Here is a 15,288-nt window from a genome sequence, read left to right as displayed (position 1 = left end):
GGGAGGGAAAGCGTCGGGTCCCGAGGTGTGAGCGCAGGGCCCGTGCTGCCAGGTGCCTCCATATCACAAACAGCAATAAAACTCCTCCTGGCAGCCCCTGAGCCCTGGCAGAGCGTTCAGTTTGCTGCCCTGAGCTCCGTTTCCAGCCCGTGCTGCTGCACAAATCGCTCCGCTGGGTTTTTTCCGCTCTCTTTCCTCTCTGCCCGCGCCTGGGCAGGTCCCACCTTCCCCCTGGATGTTCTGTGGCACGTCCCTGCCTCCGATCTAGGTTTCCACTCCCAGACGAGAGCACTGGAAGGTGTTGTTTGCTGGATGCTCTGTTTCGAAGTTGTTTTTTTTTAAAAAAAAAAAAAAAGTCTATTATTAATTCCTTTTGAGAAATTAGAAAAAATTGGTGCTGGCAGGCTGGTGTGCGGGGCTGGTTGGCCGCTGTGAAATATTGCAGCCATAATCCTGGTGATCAACAGGAACCGTTTGTGAGCTGTCAAGTGCAGAACGTGTCGTCTTTGCCTGAGATTAAAAGTAGCTCAATGAAGAGCAGTGTTTAGGCTGAATTGGAAATCAGGCTTCGAAGCGTTTCTTGGACCCAGCTCAAGAGCCGCGTTCGATGTTTCTGGCGCTTTCAAAATGACGGGGCTGGCGGGGGGGGAGGGTGTGGATCTGGAGACACTTTGTTTTGTGCCTGAGCAAAGTGGGGGGATTGTTCTTGTGGATGCGGATTAAAATAGTGCAGGACGAGATTATCCTCCAGCTCAGGGATGGAAATAGGATGCAGTTCCTCAGCAACTGAGGTAGCTGAAAATGGAAAGCTCCACATCTGCTGTGGGCTGCGAGCAGGGGCTGGCATCCCCCCAGTAGCCCAGCAAGCATGAGAAGGGCGTGCCAGGAGTCCAGCCTAACATTAGAAGTCTGGCCTAACCTGGAAGACTTAGCATCCTCTAATTAGAGGGCTGAAGGCAGCGGGGAGCAGTGGGTGACTCCCCCAGGTCTGCAGCAGCTCGCCAGCTCAGCGCTTCAGAAGCGTCGGTGGTAGGGAATAAAACCTGAAGCACCAGTATAATGGGAAGGAGAAGCCTGCGGGAGGGGGAACAAAAAAGAAAAATACTTGAAAGACATCAGGGTGGTGCTAGAGCATGGGCTGGGCTGGAGCCGGATTGCAGCCTAGCAGAAAAAGCCAGACCTAGTCACGCCGGGTTCCCTGGTGGAAGCGGAGAGGGGGGGAAAATTGCAAGTGCCATGCGGGGCAGCTGGCAACGCTCCCGGCTGCTGGAAAAATCTGCACGGCCGGGAGAGGAAAAGTGCAGTTTGGGCCTGGGAAGCGCAAAGGGAGATTAGAGCGAGGTAAGCTGCACGTGGGAGAGGCCAGTGGCAGGAGCGAGGGCGTTGGGAGCGGGGACTGAACCAGACCGACCTGCGGAGCGTGAGGAGTACCTGTGCGAGCTGAGATGGGAGATCCTCGCCCTTGGGAAACGGGGCTAAGAAGCTGCCCTTCTCTAATTGCTGCTTCGGAGGAGTTGAGAGGTGGCCAGTAAAACCAGCCCCCCCCTCCTCCCCTCTGTGCCCCGGGTCAGTCCCGGGCTCCTGGTCGGGGACTTAGCGGTCAGGGTGAGGTTTATGGTTGGACTGGATGATCTTCAGGGTCTTTTCCAACCTGGATGATTCTGTGACTTCAAAGCTCACTCTCCAGTCTGCCTCTTCTCTGGGAAGCATTCCTGCATTGGTTGAGGAGGGTGGGGGGAATAGCAGGTTTCTTTTTGTGAATGCTCGACAAGTTGCGTTTGAGCGGTGTTCCACCCAAAGTGCGGCTGGGGTGAGGGTGCCGGCCTGGGGATGCAGCTCTCCCGTCCCCGTGGTGCCGGCAAACCCAGCCGTGCTCCCCTTGCAGGGCAGGCAGGGAGGAGAGGAGCCCTGAAAGCACTCAGAGGAGTTTCGGTTTGTTTTTTTTTCTTTTTTCCTAAAGTCTGGGTGGGTTTTCCTGCTATTTATAGAGCTGGGAGCCCTGGCCGACCAGCCTCCCCCCTCACATAACCCAGCGCTCCCCGCCGAAGCAGCCTCCGCTGAGGTTTGGCTCCGGCCGCGCCAGCCCGGGAGGGTGAGGAGGACCATATGTCCTTCGCCTGGAGCCAAGCGCGCAGCTGCGCTCCATTCGCCCGTCTGGTGCTGACTTGTTAACTCTTTGGGGGTGAAGGGGGGGAGTGGGGCTCACGCCATGCTTAGCGTGAGGAAAGGATGCTCCCGCGGGGCAGAAACCCGCCAGAAGTGGGTCTCTGAAGGGTTTGGCCTCCCGGGAGTTTCCTCAGCCCCGCTGCGACTGCCCCGGGTTTGTTCTGCCCGGTGTTACCCTCCTGAGTTAGGTGAGGAAACGGTCAGAGAACCGTATGTGTAATTCTGGGATGGCGAAGGGCTTTATCCAGATTATTAATAACTCGCTGTGCCTCGTGCCGCTCCGTGGCGGGAGCCAGGGCCCTCTGCTCCCAGGATGGCTCATTCCAGCCTCAGCACCAGCTCGCCGTCTGCTGCCTCTTGTCCTCGCCCCTCGCCCTCCCGGCACGTGGAGGAAAAACACTCTCCTGGGCGATCAGCTCGCCCCGACCCCGCGGCCCTGCGAGATCTCCTCCTCTGCGGTGGGCTCTCGCAGCGCGGCGGGTCCCTGCCTGTCGCCCTCGCCATCCTCTCGCTCCTGTCCCAGCTTTGGCTCCCTCAGGATCAGCCACCCCCTTTTACACCACGCTCGGGTGCTGCCTGCTCTAAAGGGTCCTTCCCCCCCACCTCTTCCTGCGGATTTACTCCACAGGTTTTCTTGTGTGAAATGTCACGGCAGAGATGTCCACGCAGAAACCTGGGTGTTTCCTCAAAAAAACAAAAAAAAGGTCACCGCTGGGACAGGGGTATATTGTTGGCATCTCCCTGCTGGAGCCACGCTCATTAGTTTGCCCTCAGACGTCTGGTCACTGGTACCGATTTGTGCTAATGACTATTTCCAGTTTAATGGAGCTGGCCATGGCCCTGGCTGGGGTCGGGTCCTGCAAAATCTGCAGCCCTGAAGCATCACCCGGATACCAAACACGGCCCAAATTTCTGTTTTCCCTCCTCGTGTTGTCCAGGACATTTTCCCAAAGGAAACCTGCCTTGCCAGGCTGCTGTTCCAGCCCCGGGTGAGGATGATGAAGATGTTTGTGAGGACTCAGAGGGGCCTCCTCGGGCCCTGCAAGCAGCTCTCAGGAGGTGCTTTGTGTGCTCTGGATGTCTTCTCTGAGCTCAATCCCCACGCCGAAGATTTTTTTTTTTTAATTTTAATCTACTTATTTTTTTCCATGGCAAAAGACGAACAAATCCAAGAAGACTTCGTGAGAAGAAAGCAGATTTTTAAGTGTGTTTCAGTTTGAGCGGGGAGCCGTGGCTCTGAGCAGGAAGCTTGCTGCAGCGCCTCAGCAATATGTCAAAATTACCCTGGCTCTGCGCGCACTTGGTGGAGCATCAACAGGCTGACGGCTACAGCGCTGCTCCGGTGACTCAGATAAATAACACGCAGACCAAAACATACATTGAGCCTGGCTTGGCCAGACTGGAAAATGCACTTTTGGAAGGTGCTTTTCCAGGCGGGGGTGGGGGGTGGCTCTGTACTGCCAGGACTGCTGATAGGGGAAAACCGCCGCGACCTTGGGTGCTTCAGACCCAGCCGCAACAGATGGGAGATAAAGAAACACTTGGGTTGCATTTGTTTGGTTTTTCTCCTGTTCAGGGAGTTTTTTTCACCCAGGATATTCCCAGTGGAAGCCTCTCCTACCTGCTTGCTGCCTGCTGATTCTCCCAGCTCAGGGGCATCGTGGGAGGGCTCCTGTCCTGCTCTGTGATGCTTAAATGTCCACGCTGGCCTCCCCCCAGCTCCCTTTTTTCTTGGGGCTGACCAAAAACCTCCAGTTCTGCACGCAGGGACAGCTGGGGAAGCTTTGGGACAGCTTAAACCTAACAAAAGAGGTGGGAATAATGTGGCAGGGAAGCGTGTGTGATAACCACGACAAAACAACTGCCACGGTGAACGTGGGGGGGCACGGAACAGGGCTTTGGACACCTGCTTGTTTATAAAAATGAAGAAAAATCCCGACGTGTTGGTGATGGCCATGGCCTTGGCGGTGACGGGGAGGTACAAACGCCTCCTGCGCTCTGGTTTTGGCAAGCGGCGGGTCTGTTTGTGCCGCCTGGGCACCGCAGCAGATGGTGCCCAGCGTGCCAGGGGTCCTGGCTCTCCCTCTGCCCCGGAGGGTCTAGTGGAAGCCCAAATCAGGAAGCCAGGCTTGGCCAGCATCCCCTGCCCCCTGGGAGCCCCTCGGTTGCCTGCGGCAGGACGTGTGGGTGGCCGCGGGGCCGCAGGCCTGCGCGGAGGTTGGGGTGCTGGCAGTGGCCAGGGCTGCTCCGACGGGGTTGTGCTGAGAGCTGCTGCCTGTGTCCCTCCCCGCGCGCCCCAAAATCCCATCCTCTGCCAGACGCTGGGGGAGAACCCCTTCGTGTCCCAAAGAGCTGCAAAGCTCGGCCGAGAGCCGGCCCGGCGGGAGCAAGGCCTCTTTGCAGCCGGATTAGTGAGGAGCTGGAGTTTTGGGGAGGAAGAGGAAGTTTTTTATTTATTTAAAAAAAACCCAAATAAAACATTGCAAACGCCTTCCCTCCTCTCTCCTGCTGCTCCTCCAGCTAAACTGTTCTCCGCGGAGGCCGGGACGGAGCTGCAGGACCAGCGCAGGCACCTCGCTCCCTTTCCTGCTGCCGCAGCATTGCCAGGTTCATGGGTGGAACGTCCTCTTGGGTGAGCCTCGCAGTGCGTTCTAGCCACCTTTCCAGGCAGCTGTGCCGTTTCCAGGGCTTTGAGGATTCCTTTGGCGTGCTTTATATGTTTTCCCTGTGCAGACAAGAGTCCTCTTTCTCTCCACCCTGCCCCATGAGCACAGACCACTCCAAAAGCCTATTTAGAGTTGGTCCATATATTAATTTTCATACCCTTGGCCATCTCCAGTGCCCAAGTTCAAGCTATTATTTCTATTTTTTTGTGCTGAGGTATTTGGAGGAAGGACTTTAGACTCTATTACCCGATCTTCGGTGGTTGTCACGTATCCTTCCTTGCGGATACCTTGTCGGACAAAACTGCTCCTGTCTCTGTACCAGGATTCATCAGCTTCCTCTCATGGCTCCTTGAGGTCTGGAATAAACTCCTTCAGTCGTTTCCAGGCAGTTGTGTGTCACTGGTTCTCCTGTGGCTCCACTAAGAAAAGAGCTGGGTCGACAATATTTTTATATCATCCTGTTCCACTAGGAGAGCTTGGTGCTTGAGGTCCCTTTGGGTGGGCCCCAGCACCCATCCTGCCTCTCTGGGTTCTGTACGTAAGCTGCGACCCCCAGCAGCCCCTCACACCTCCCGGGTCCTTGAGCTCCGGGCTCTGCCTGCACAAACGCCGGGGCTGGCAGCCAGAGGAGAGGCAGGGAAGGAGGCAGAGCTCCCCCCATCCCAGCGTTCCGTGCCTTTGCGCTTGCTTTGCAGCTCTCTTCCCCTTCCCGCCAGCCCTGTGACTCCCCTGCCAGGCTCGAGCCCTCGACAAAAAATCTCTTTGACCTGGCACGCCTGAAGTTTCCATGCTCAGTTCAGAGACGGTTTTTGCTTCTCCGCAGATACCAACGGCCGCTTGGTGCCGCGGCCCGAGGCAGCAGGCAGCCCGAGGACCTTGCTGCTCTTCTTTTCTCTCTTTTTTTCCCTTTTTTCTTCGCTGTGTTAAAGCTGTGCCGCTCCTGGGGACCCAAGAGCGTCAGTACACAAGAGCTGGGCACCTTTGTTATCGGGGGTGTTGTGCGACAGCTGTCGTGTCCTCGGTACTCATCCATGCTTTGGATTTCTCCCCAAAACAGGAATAATCTGCTCGGCCCCTAGACCAGGCTGCGTTTAGTGAGTAACGAGGGATCTCCCGGGCAATGGGAGCTGCCGGGACGCGGCCGTCACCTGGGTGGAGGCAAAAAGACCCGGCTCTGCCAGGGGTGTTGCTCGTTCTCGCGGCCTTGCAGGGACTCCTGGTGTCTCTGAGAGGTCGTCTAATTTCTTTTCATGTCCTTAAAGTAAGATCAGACGTACCTGGACCAGCTGTGATGGTAGCTGTTCCCTGAAAATTTCAGGGAGAGGGTTGTCCCCCTGCAAAGGGTGTCAGTTCCCATCGTCACTAGTGGTCTCCCTGACCTCACCCCCCCCATCCAAATCCAATTGCTGCTGCTGCAAAAAAACTCCCACCCACCCCCTCTTTTATCCTCAAGGACAAAAGGCTGATTTTTCCCCAGCCCCCCTGTACCTAAAGGGCTCTTGTGTGGGGCCCTCACCCACCTTGAGACCAAACCTTCTGCCAATCACCCCAAGACATGGGTGTTTTCCAGCCCCGGGAGATGCTCCCCAGTTCCTCCCCCTGCCCCAGTGCTGCACTGGAACTGGATTCAGCTTAGCTCCAGATAAAGCTTTAACCCGGGGAGAGTAAAACATACAGCTGGGACGTCGTTACGTGGCATTTGGATGGTTTTCAGCAGCCTTGTGCTGGCCTTAATCCATAGTTTGCTATTCCATAGGATTTCCATGTTGAATTATTTCTCCCTGTTGGAATTCTTTTCCCTGTTGAATCGTCGATCTGTCTGTGTGTCCTTCCCTCCCTCTGCTCCCAGGGACCTTTCAGAAATTGAGGTTTGGGACTCTCTTGAGGTTTGTCTTGCTTCCAGCCACGCCGCTGGGACTCGGAATGCCTGTTTTAGAAAAAGGCAGCTTTTGTGTCACCAACCAACAGGCTTTTGCGAAATGCCCTCTGAAAATAAAAGAGATTACGGCCGAGATAAAGGGACACGGACTGGTGAGGGAGTCTTCCACCAGAAAATTCAGTATTTTGGGTAGGGAGCAATGTGCTGCTGGGGTGTTGGTGTGTTGCCTGGAGTGATAACCCAGCTGTGTTTTTTTGGTGTATTTTGTGGCAGATTTAAAATAAATGGGGTGGATAGATGGGGTTTGGGGTGCCGGTGCCTGTCCAAGCCCTGTTCATAACTTCTCCAGGAGCTGCTGGTCACCTCATCCCTTGTTTTAAGTCCAGATCAAATACATTCAGACCATCCCTGATGGGTCAAAACCATGAAAAAGAAACGCTGCTGCTGCCAGCACTCTCGAGGAGGGAAGGGGAGTCGAGAATAACGCCATGCCTTGCAAAAAAGCAGCTTTTTGTGCTGGAAGCCTGAGCTACCACCCCTCAGCGTGGCCAGTGGCGACTGTCCACCCAGGAGTCAGGTGGCTGGGGTGAGCTGGGGACCCCCCAGCAGCTCCCTCAGCCCCTGTTTTTCCTTCACAGAGTCAGTAATGATGAATGGCTCCGACCTCGCCAGCACGACGGCATCCAGTCCCACGTCCAAAGAGGACCAAGTAGTGAACGGCCACGATGAGAAGGAAAACAACCCCTTTGCAGAGTACATGTGGATGGAGAACGAAGAAGATTTCAACAGACAGGTAGGACCAGGAAAGGGGGGTTGCCAGCTCCGTGTTTCTGCAGCTGGAATGAGGGGAGGGAAAGGTTTCCCCGGATGGGCACCACGGGGCAGGGGGGTGAGGCACGGCCGGCGCAGGCCCTGCGAGGAGATGGCGGCTCGAGGGAATAGTCATCCTGTTTATATTGGAGCTGCCTGTAGTGACGTGGGGTGGATAAAGTCAGAAAATAAAAAACAAACCTCACCATGCCTCTGGCCCTCTTGGATCCTTCTCAGGAGGACAGGGAGGGTGCTGCCATCTCCTGAGCTTTCCCTTTCTGCACATTCAGCTGCAGGGAGGGGACCAGCCTAAAACTCAGCGCTGAAATGTGCGTAGCCTGGCTAGCTCAAACCTTGCATTTCGGGTCAAACTTTCCCCAAAACACTTGGCGCAGCCTCAGTAGGAGCCTTGGCCACCAGATGCTGTGTCTATAGGGGCCAGATGAGCTCCTGAAAGCTCCTGGTGGGACTTGAATGGCTCTTGCCTGTGGAATAATGATGCGGCCCGGCGAGCTGGAGCAGAGGGACCAGCCGCGCCGCGTCCTCCTCGTGCTTCTGCTTTGGATTTTCAGCCAAACACAGCACAAGGCGGTGGGGAGGAGCTTGCTGGGGGCTCGCTGCTCCCTCCCACCGTCATCCCAGTAGCTGGGGAGAAGTCAGACACCTCGAACTGGGCAGGGAAGGAGCTTGCACCTTCAGCTGGCTGCGCTGAGCGACGGGGCAGAAAACCTGAAGTCTCCTTGGGTGCTTGACCCCTACCTGCAACATCCGCCCGTCAGATCCCCAGCGCCGGGGTATCGGGAGGCAGGAGGGGCCGCCGGAGCCGCGGGCAGGCTGGGCAGAGAGGGATTTCACACCCCCACCGCGCCCCTGCTCACCAAGGGAGGATTTCGTCAGCTTTCCTGGTGTTCTCAGCAGAAAATCTCCCATGTGGGAACACTTAAATCTTGTTCGCACCGGAGGAGACTGCAGCCGTTCGCGCTCCCCGACAGTAACTCTGGGTGAGCGTGGCCTCGCGCCGCCTCACGGGAGCGAGCCGTGACTCACAGCTTTTGTTTTATTTAATGACCTGACTCCCAGCCCCCCCCCCCAGCAGCTGCGCCGATGGAAACGTGCAAGATTAATTAGTTAATGTTTGTAAAGCGCCGTCTTGATTAAAAGCCTGACAAAGGCAAAGTGCAAAGCAAACCATAGCACAGCTCCGGGCCCAAGGGAGCGTCCCAGGGCGGACGGAGATGGAGGAGGGAGGAAAATGGAGCCGAGACCTCAGGGCTTGGCGTTGCCAAGATACTCCCCTGTGTTTTCCTGGGCTGCCAGCCCTCGTTTCTGCCCTTCCGAGCACTTGGCCGTGCCCTGGGGAGCGCAGCCTCTCACCCAGCTCCCTGTGAAACGCTGCTCGGGGGAAAATGGTTCATGCGGAAGATGGAGTCCCACTCTGAAGGCAGGGAGCTCTGGGTCTGTGGGAAGGCAGCGCTCCTGGCCTGAGCCGTCCCCGGGCTGGGGATGCTGCACCTCGAGTCTCCGGTCTGGCTCTGTCCTGCTCCCCGGCCGGGGTCACTCCTGGGAGCCCCTGAGATGCCGCCGGGGGGGCAGCAGGCACGTCCCTTTCAGTGGCACTCGTGGCTTCTGCCACCTTTCCCTGCCAGACCCCAGTGGCTCAGGGCTGCCGTAAGACCTTGGCCTGAATCTTCCTGCGCTTGTTCTTCCCTCTTCCTCAGCTTTCTGAAGCCACGCTGTTTCCTTGCCTCCTCCACAAAGGTTTTCTGCCGTCCAGGCCCTGACAAGGGGAACAAACAAGTGTCTTTCAGGAACCCACAAGCTTCTTGGCACAGTCCTCCCTTATTTATGCAAGCGACCTACCTTTTCCCACAGAGCCAGCACATCCCGGAGGGCAAAAAGGGAGTGGTGGGCTCTTGTGTGAGATGAAACTGTGCTGACATCAGGCGAGGCTGGGGCAGAACCCGAGGTGGGAGGTGACAGAGCTGCATTAAATACCCCAGGAGGCCAAAGAAGAGCCCTGAGCAAATACTGAACCCTTTCTCTCCTAGTTCAGGCTGTCACGATACGCTGCAGAGGAGCTGCAGGCGCTGGGAAGGCTCTGCTCTGGGAAGGGAAACTGCAGAGTCCTCGTTGGAGAGGGAATATTCGCTCCGGGCTCACTCCCTTGGTGGCCTGTAGAAGCGCAGGGTCCCAGGGCTGTCATCATTGGGGTGAGCCAGCACTCCTGGCGTGGTTTTTTTTTTAATATCCTCTTTTAACACGCTAGTACCAGTGCGTAGTTTCAAGCATAGCATCTGGAAACCCATCTGAGGACAGCGATGGCGTGTTTTTACTAGCAGTAAAGGGGATTTTCCCCTGGCCAGACCTGATTTCTAAGGCTGGTGGTGAGAGGCAGCGCCCAAAGCTCGGTTACTGTGAGAGAGCGTTTAACAGTCACAGAATGGTTTGGGTTGGAAGGGACCTTCAAGGTCATCTAGTCCTAAAAGTCACCTCGCAGGGAGTTTTCTGGGCTGTGAGTTAATTTAAATGTCCCTCCCCGAGCTGGGGGCTGGCTGGGAATAACCTGAAGGTTGGTTGCACTCCGGGTTTACTGGGCTCCCCTTCCCAAATTGTTTGGGATTCGTTTGGCAGGGGCTGCCTGCCCGTCCCAGCGGTACAGGGCATGGCAGCTTGCAGAGCTCCCCTTTCCCCCCTCCAGGCCGCCAGTTTTTGGTCATAGTTTCTGCTTTCTTGTAAAATGGAAGGATTTGAGCTTGTCGGAGCGTTTTGTGGTTCGTGGATTCACTCAGCCCTCCTGGATTCAATCCCAGCTGCTCACAGTCGTGCTGTTTTCTGGCTGTCGCCCCATCTGCTCGTTTTTTGGCCACCACGTGCCTGTCGAGCAGGAGGCAGCGGCGCGGGGCTGCCCAGACTCAGCCCCCCCGAGAAAGCCGCCCTGGAAGGGGGGAGCAGCGGGTGAACATGACCTGATGATGCTACAGGGTAAGGCTGGGACCGCCGGCGCCCCGTCTCCTGCCTGGCTCTGCCTGCACACCCCTGCCCGAGGAGCTTTCTGCCCCGGCCAAGCTCCGTGGCTTCCCTCGGCCTCGGGAGGAGTTTTCCAGCAGCGGAGAGACAGTGTCATCCCCGGGAGCCGACTGCCACCCTGCGTCGGTGCGTGCAGAGCGCTGGGGGGCTGAGGGGAGCCGGCTTAACCGACCCCAGGAGCACGGGAAGGGTGAGCAGAGCTGGTTTAACTGACCCCAGGAGCACGGGAAGGGTGAGCAGAGCTGGTTTAACCAACCCCAGAAGCACGAGAAGGGTGAGCAGAGCTGGTTTAACAAACCCCAGAAGCACGGGAAGGGTGAGCAGAGCTGGTTTAACCAACCCCAGAAGCACAGGAAGGGTGAGCAGAGCTGGTTTAACTGACCCCAGAAGCACGGGAAGGGTGAGCAGAGCTGGTTTAACCAACCCCAGGAGCACGGGAAGGGTGAGCAGAGCTGGTTTAACCAACCCCAGAAGCACGAGAAGGGTGAGCAGAGCTGGTTTAACTGACCCCAGAAGCACGAGAAGGGTGAGCAGAGCTGGTTTAACCAACCCCAGAAGCACGGGAAGGGTGAGCAGAGCTGGTTTAACCGACCCCAGGAGCACGGGAAGGGTGAGCAGAGCTGCAGCGCCGCTCTGCAGCAGAGGATCCGCGCGCTTCCCCGTTAAGATTTTATGAGCCGTCCCGTGCGTTTTGCAGTGAGCTCGGCTGGAGCCTGGCAGCCTCAAATCCCCTGCGTGTGTCCAGATGTCCCCTAAATCCCATCCCCTTCTCTTCTGGATTCACCTGGTAAATCCCATCCCCTTCCCTCCTGCACCCAGACCCGGCAGGCTGCAGCGGCCGGGAGCGATGCCTGAGCTCCGCTCAAAGGGGCCAGTTCTTGTGCTCCTGGGGCTGCCTCTAGGCAAGACTACGAATCTAGGTTTAAAATCTAACTCCGTCCATCCTGTGACGTTTGTGAGGCACAGACGGGTGCTGAGGTGAGGTAGCAAGCACATTTCAAACTCTTTCCCCAGGTGGGGCCGACGTAGGGAAACCCCCGACCTACCTGTGACTAACGTGTCTCTCTGGGCAGGTGGAGGAGGAGCTGCAGGAGCAGGAGTTTCTCGACCGCTGCTTCCAGGAGATGCTGGAGGAGGAAGACCAGGACTGGTTCATTCCATCACGTGACCTGCCCCAGGGCATGGGGCAGCTGCAGCAGCAGCTCAACGGGCTCTCGGTTGGCGACAGCCACGGGTCCGAGGACATTCTGGTAAGCGAAGGTGCCGCCAGGTCGGGCAGAGAGCCAGGGGCCTGTCCAGTGAAAGGGGGGGGCAGCGGGGTGTTGGTGCAAGAGCTGGTGCTGATGCACCAGCAATGAGGCTTATGGGGGGGTTTCTGTGAGGATATTTATTTTAGCTACATATCCTAAAGGCAAAAATAGCCAGTTTTGTGCAGCTTGCTCTCCAGAAGCCGTGGGAAGGGTGGGCAGAGCCAGTTTAACCAACACCAGAAGCACACGAAGGGTGGGCAGAGCTGGTTTAACCAATGCCAGAAGCATGAGAAGGGTGGGCACAGCTGGTTTAACCAACCTGAGAAGCACTGGAAGAGTGGGTGGAGCTGGTTTAACCAACCCCAGAAGCACGGGAAGGGTGAGCAGAGCTGGTTTAACCAACCTGAGGAGCAAGATTTGCTTGCACCCAGCAAGCTGGGACCTTCATGGTCTTTTGGGCAGCAGGCTGGAGAGGTCCGGGGGGGCCTCACCAGGTCTGCTGAGCACCCCCAGCCTGGATGGATTAATTCCAAGCAGTGACAGCCGGCAGGGTGACAGGCAGAGCAGCAGTGTTAGGGCGAGGCCTGTTTTCATCCTTGAAAGCCAGAATACGCCACGGGATCATATGGACCAGCACGGAGGGGGCTTGTTCTGGCCCAGCCCTGCTGAGCTGAGCTCAGGCTGAGCTGCTTTACCCCCCACACTACCCTGGGTGGGGATAAACCAGCCCCTCTCACCACGCATCCACCCCGCACCAAAGCACGGAGAGACAGAAACGGCAGCTTCCGCCATGTTTCCCCCCAAAAACACCCCAGGCCCACCCCGTCCCCTCTTCTCTTCCAGAGCAAAAGCAACTTGAATCCGGATGCCAAGGAGTTTGTGCCCGGCGTGAAGTACTGACCCCCGAGGCGGGCTCCGAAAGACTGTGTCCCCACGCCGGGGGGGACGGAGGGAGGGGGTCGGCCCCCAGCTGGACTCTGCACCAGAGCAGAGTTGCTGCAACGTGGCAAAATCTTGCTCTACGCTTCAAGTACCTTTTTTTTTTTCCTTTTTTCCTCTCCTATTCCTTTTTTCTGTTTTTTTTTTCCTTTTTTTTAAATTCTTTTGTACTGTCTTCCCACCTCCTTTTGGCAGTTTTTGCTTTCTAGGACTCGCAGCCCTTAAGCCTGTCCTAGAGTCCAACACTCCCCCCACCCCCTGCCAGCTTCAGAGGCCCATTTTGATGCGCGCTTCAAACCTGCTTAGTGGAAAAGTCATGTTTTCTTGTTTAAGTAGAATCTGTAGGGATCCCCCTGCCCGCCTGCTCCCTCCCCAGAGGCAGCGAGCCCGGGCCAGGAGCCGCGCTGGCGCTCCCCGTTTCCCTTCGACAGGATTTCTTTCGCTAAAGGAAAGGTGAAGTGTAACAAGACTGTAAACCCCGAAGTTCCTCCAAGCAGCAGCTCTCGGCGAGGTGCTGAACGCTCGCTCCTCTGCGGGTAGACCAGGGTCCTGCCCGCTTCAGCGCTCTGCGTGGAGACGGGGCCCGTCAGGCAGCACCGCAGCCGTCCGAGGGAAGGGCTGCTCCTACAAACCCAACTTCTCCTTAAAGAATTCTTCCCCCCGCAACTCCTGAGCTTATCCAGCGCTACGGGCTGCGGCTGCGAGGCACCTGTACCTTCCTTTCTCACTGAAACAAACCCTGAGAAAAAGGGAATAGAGCCCCTTGTGCGGCCCACGGCGGGGAGTCGGTGTGGCGCAGCCTCCCTGGGCGGAGGATCCTCCGTCGGGATGAGCCTGACCCCGAGGAGCACCCGCAGACCGAGCAGGTGACGGGCAGCGTCTTCGTGCGCAGGGCCCTTTGCCGAGGCTCCGGCGACGGGTGGCGAGATCGGGGCCTCCGCCGGGTGAACTCGCGCTTGGGAACCTCCAGCCCCATCGACGGGAGGTGGTTGGGCTTCAGCTCCTTAAACCCCAACCCTGGGCACTTCTGGTGTTTTAAACCCAGCGCAGAAATCTGCCCCCCTGAGAAAGCGGGAGCTGCTGGGCGAGGTGTCCAGCCTAACACTGAAACCAGCTGCCGCCTCTCGTAGCGTGGACAGGAGCGTTCGCTCCCTCCCGCCGGTAGATCTCACCTCCCCGCTGCACTTACTGCCAGGATTCCCGGTTAATTAAACAAGGAGTTAATGGCGAGGGAGTGCGGAGCCCGCGGGGTTTGTGTGGAGGTGGGAGCTGAGGCCTGGCTGAGCTCGGCGCGGCCGCGGGGGGTTGTTGGACCAGGAACACTGATGGCGCGGGGGGGGTTGAGCTGCTCCGTAACTCAGCAGATCTCCCGGCTCTGGCTGCCCAGCTTAAAACCAGCACTAAACCCGCACGCTACCGCAGCTAGAGCCGGCAGCCTGTTGAAGGTGCCTGGCTTAAGTATTCCTGCTCAGAGATAAGGCTTGGTTTGGGTTGAATTCTCCTGTTTTCTGGTACGAGCCGTGCTCAGGCTTTGCAGGATGTAACCCGGGACATGGGGAAGGGCAAAATTCTGTAGCAGTAGCACAGTTTCCCCCCTCCCTGCCCTTTCTCTGGTTTCTATTTGATTTCTTACCACAAAAAAGCCCCAACAAACCAACCACCCCCGCCCTCTGACATGCTGTAAATTTCAGACAATGCATTATTAAAAATAAACTTTTTTTGGAACTGAGCGGTGCTTTAAGCTCAGAGGCAGGATTTTCCTCCTTCACCCCTTCCCTCCCCACCCCGGCTCTGCTGGCTTCCAGCCTCCTCACCCCCGGGGTAGAGCTTGGCCAGGCAGAGCCTGAAAAGGCTGGACTTTAGGCCTGGTCAGGACCTCAGCCCTTGGAAAACCAAAGTTAAAAAATAAAAAAATTCGGAAGGCAGAGGAGAAGATTCCCAGCGCCAAGGCCCGGCCCAGGGCTTGTGCTTCCCAACCAATCTGTGTGCAAGAGGCAGCCATTGGGTTTGTGCTTTAGGTCAGGCTTAGCCCCTTCCTTGCTGCTTGTTCCAAACAAAAAGAACTTGGACGGGGCTTTGGGCAACCTGGGCCAGCAGAAGGTGTCCCCATGGCAGGGGGGTGGGATAGGAAGGGTGTGACTACCAAACACCAAACTTCCAACACTCTCCAGAGCCTTCATGAAATATTCTTTAACCCTTTTAAATGAAGAGCAGCCCCAGGAAAGCCTGAACCCAGCACCGCCGAGTCCTTCCTGGCTCCAACGTCACCGGCACTCCCCAGCGCTGGGGCTGAACCTCGCCCTGGGCAAGCCCAAAGCCTCCTCCTCCTCTGCTTCCTCCTCCTTCCTCCTCCTCCTCTCCTTCCCCCTCCCAGCAGCTCCCCCCTCCTGTCCTGCATAGTCCCAGCTGCCCCCCCAGGCCCTCTCCCGCAGGCTCAGCCTCTTCACCCACCGGAACAGGAACCTTCAAGCTCCATTTTTCTTCATTTTCCAGCAGTGCCGGGGGCCACTTCCCCTCCCCGTGGCCACCGAGCCACGTTCCTGGCCCCGCT

At 57.2% G+C, this 15,288-nt stretch overlaps 1 protein-coding gene across 1 annotated transcript; it reads left to right on the top strand.

The window, feature by feature from the left end:
* The first annotated feature begins 1,209 nt into the window (after positions 1-1,209).
* Positions 1,210-14,489, top strand: PAIP2B (poly(A) binding protein interacting protein 2B). Its single transcript, XM_026867094.1, has 4 exons — positions 1,210-1,341; positions 7,350-7,504; positions 11,622-11,798; positions 12,642-14,489. The coding sequence occupies exons 2-4, from the start codon at positions 7,358-7,360 to the stop codon at positions 12,696-12,698; spliced, it is 381 nt and encodes a 126-aa protein (XP_026722895.1). The 5' UTR covers positions 1,210-1,341; positions 7,350-7,357; the 3' UTR covers positions 12,699-14,489.
* Positions 14,490-15,288: the final 799 nt, after the last annotated feature.

Source organism: Athene cunicularia, unplaced genomic scaffold, assembly GCF_003259725.1.
Source record: "Athene cunicularia isolate RWA unplaced genomic scaffold, athCun1 SCF_143, whole genome shotgun sequence".
NCBI classification, from domain to species: Eukaryota; Metazoa; Chordata; class Aves; order Strigiformes; family Strigidae; genus Athene; species Athene cunicularia.
The sequence above is the reverse complement of the archived record's forward strand: the minus strand, read 5'-3'. Positions and strand labels throughout refer to the sequence as shown.

Coding starts and splice junctions, on each gene's coding strand:
- PAIP2B (XM_026867094.1), top strand. CDS start 7,358: ATGATGAATGGCTCCGACCTCGCCAGCACGACGGCATCCAGTCCCACG. Junction 7,505..11,621: donor AAGAAGATTTCAACAGACAG/GTAGGACCAGGA, acceptor CTCTCTGGGCAG/GTGGAGGAGGAGCTGCAGGA. Junction 11,799..12,641: donor ACGGGTCCGAGGACATTCTG/GTAAGCGAAGGT, acceptor CTTCTCTTCCAG/AGCAAAAGCAACTTGAATCC.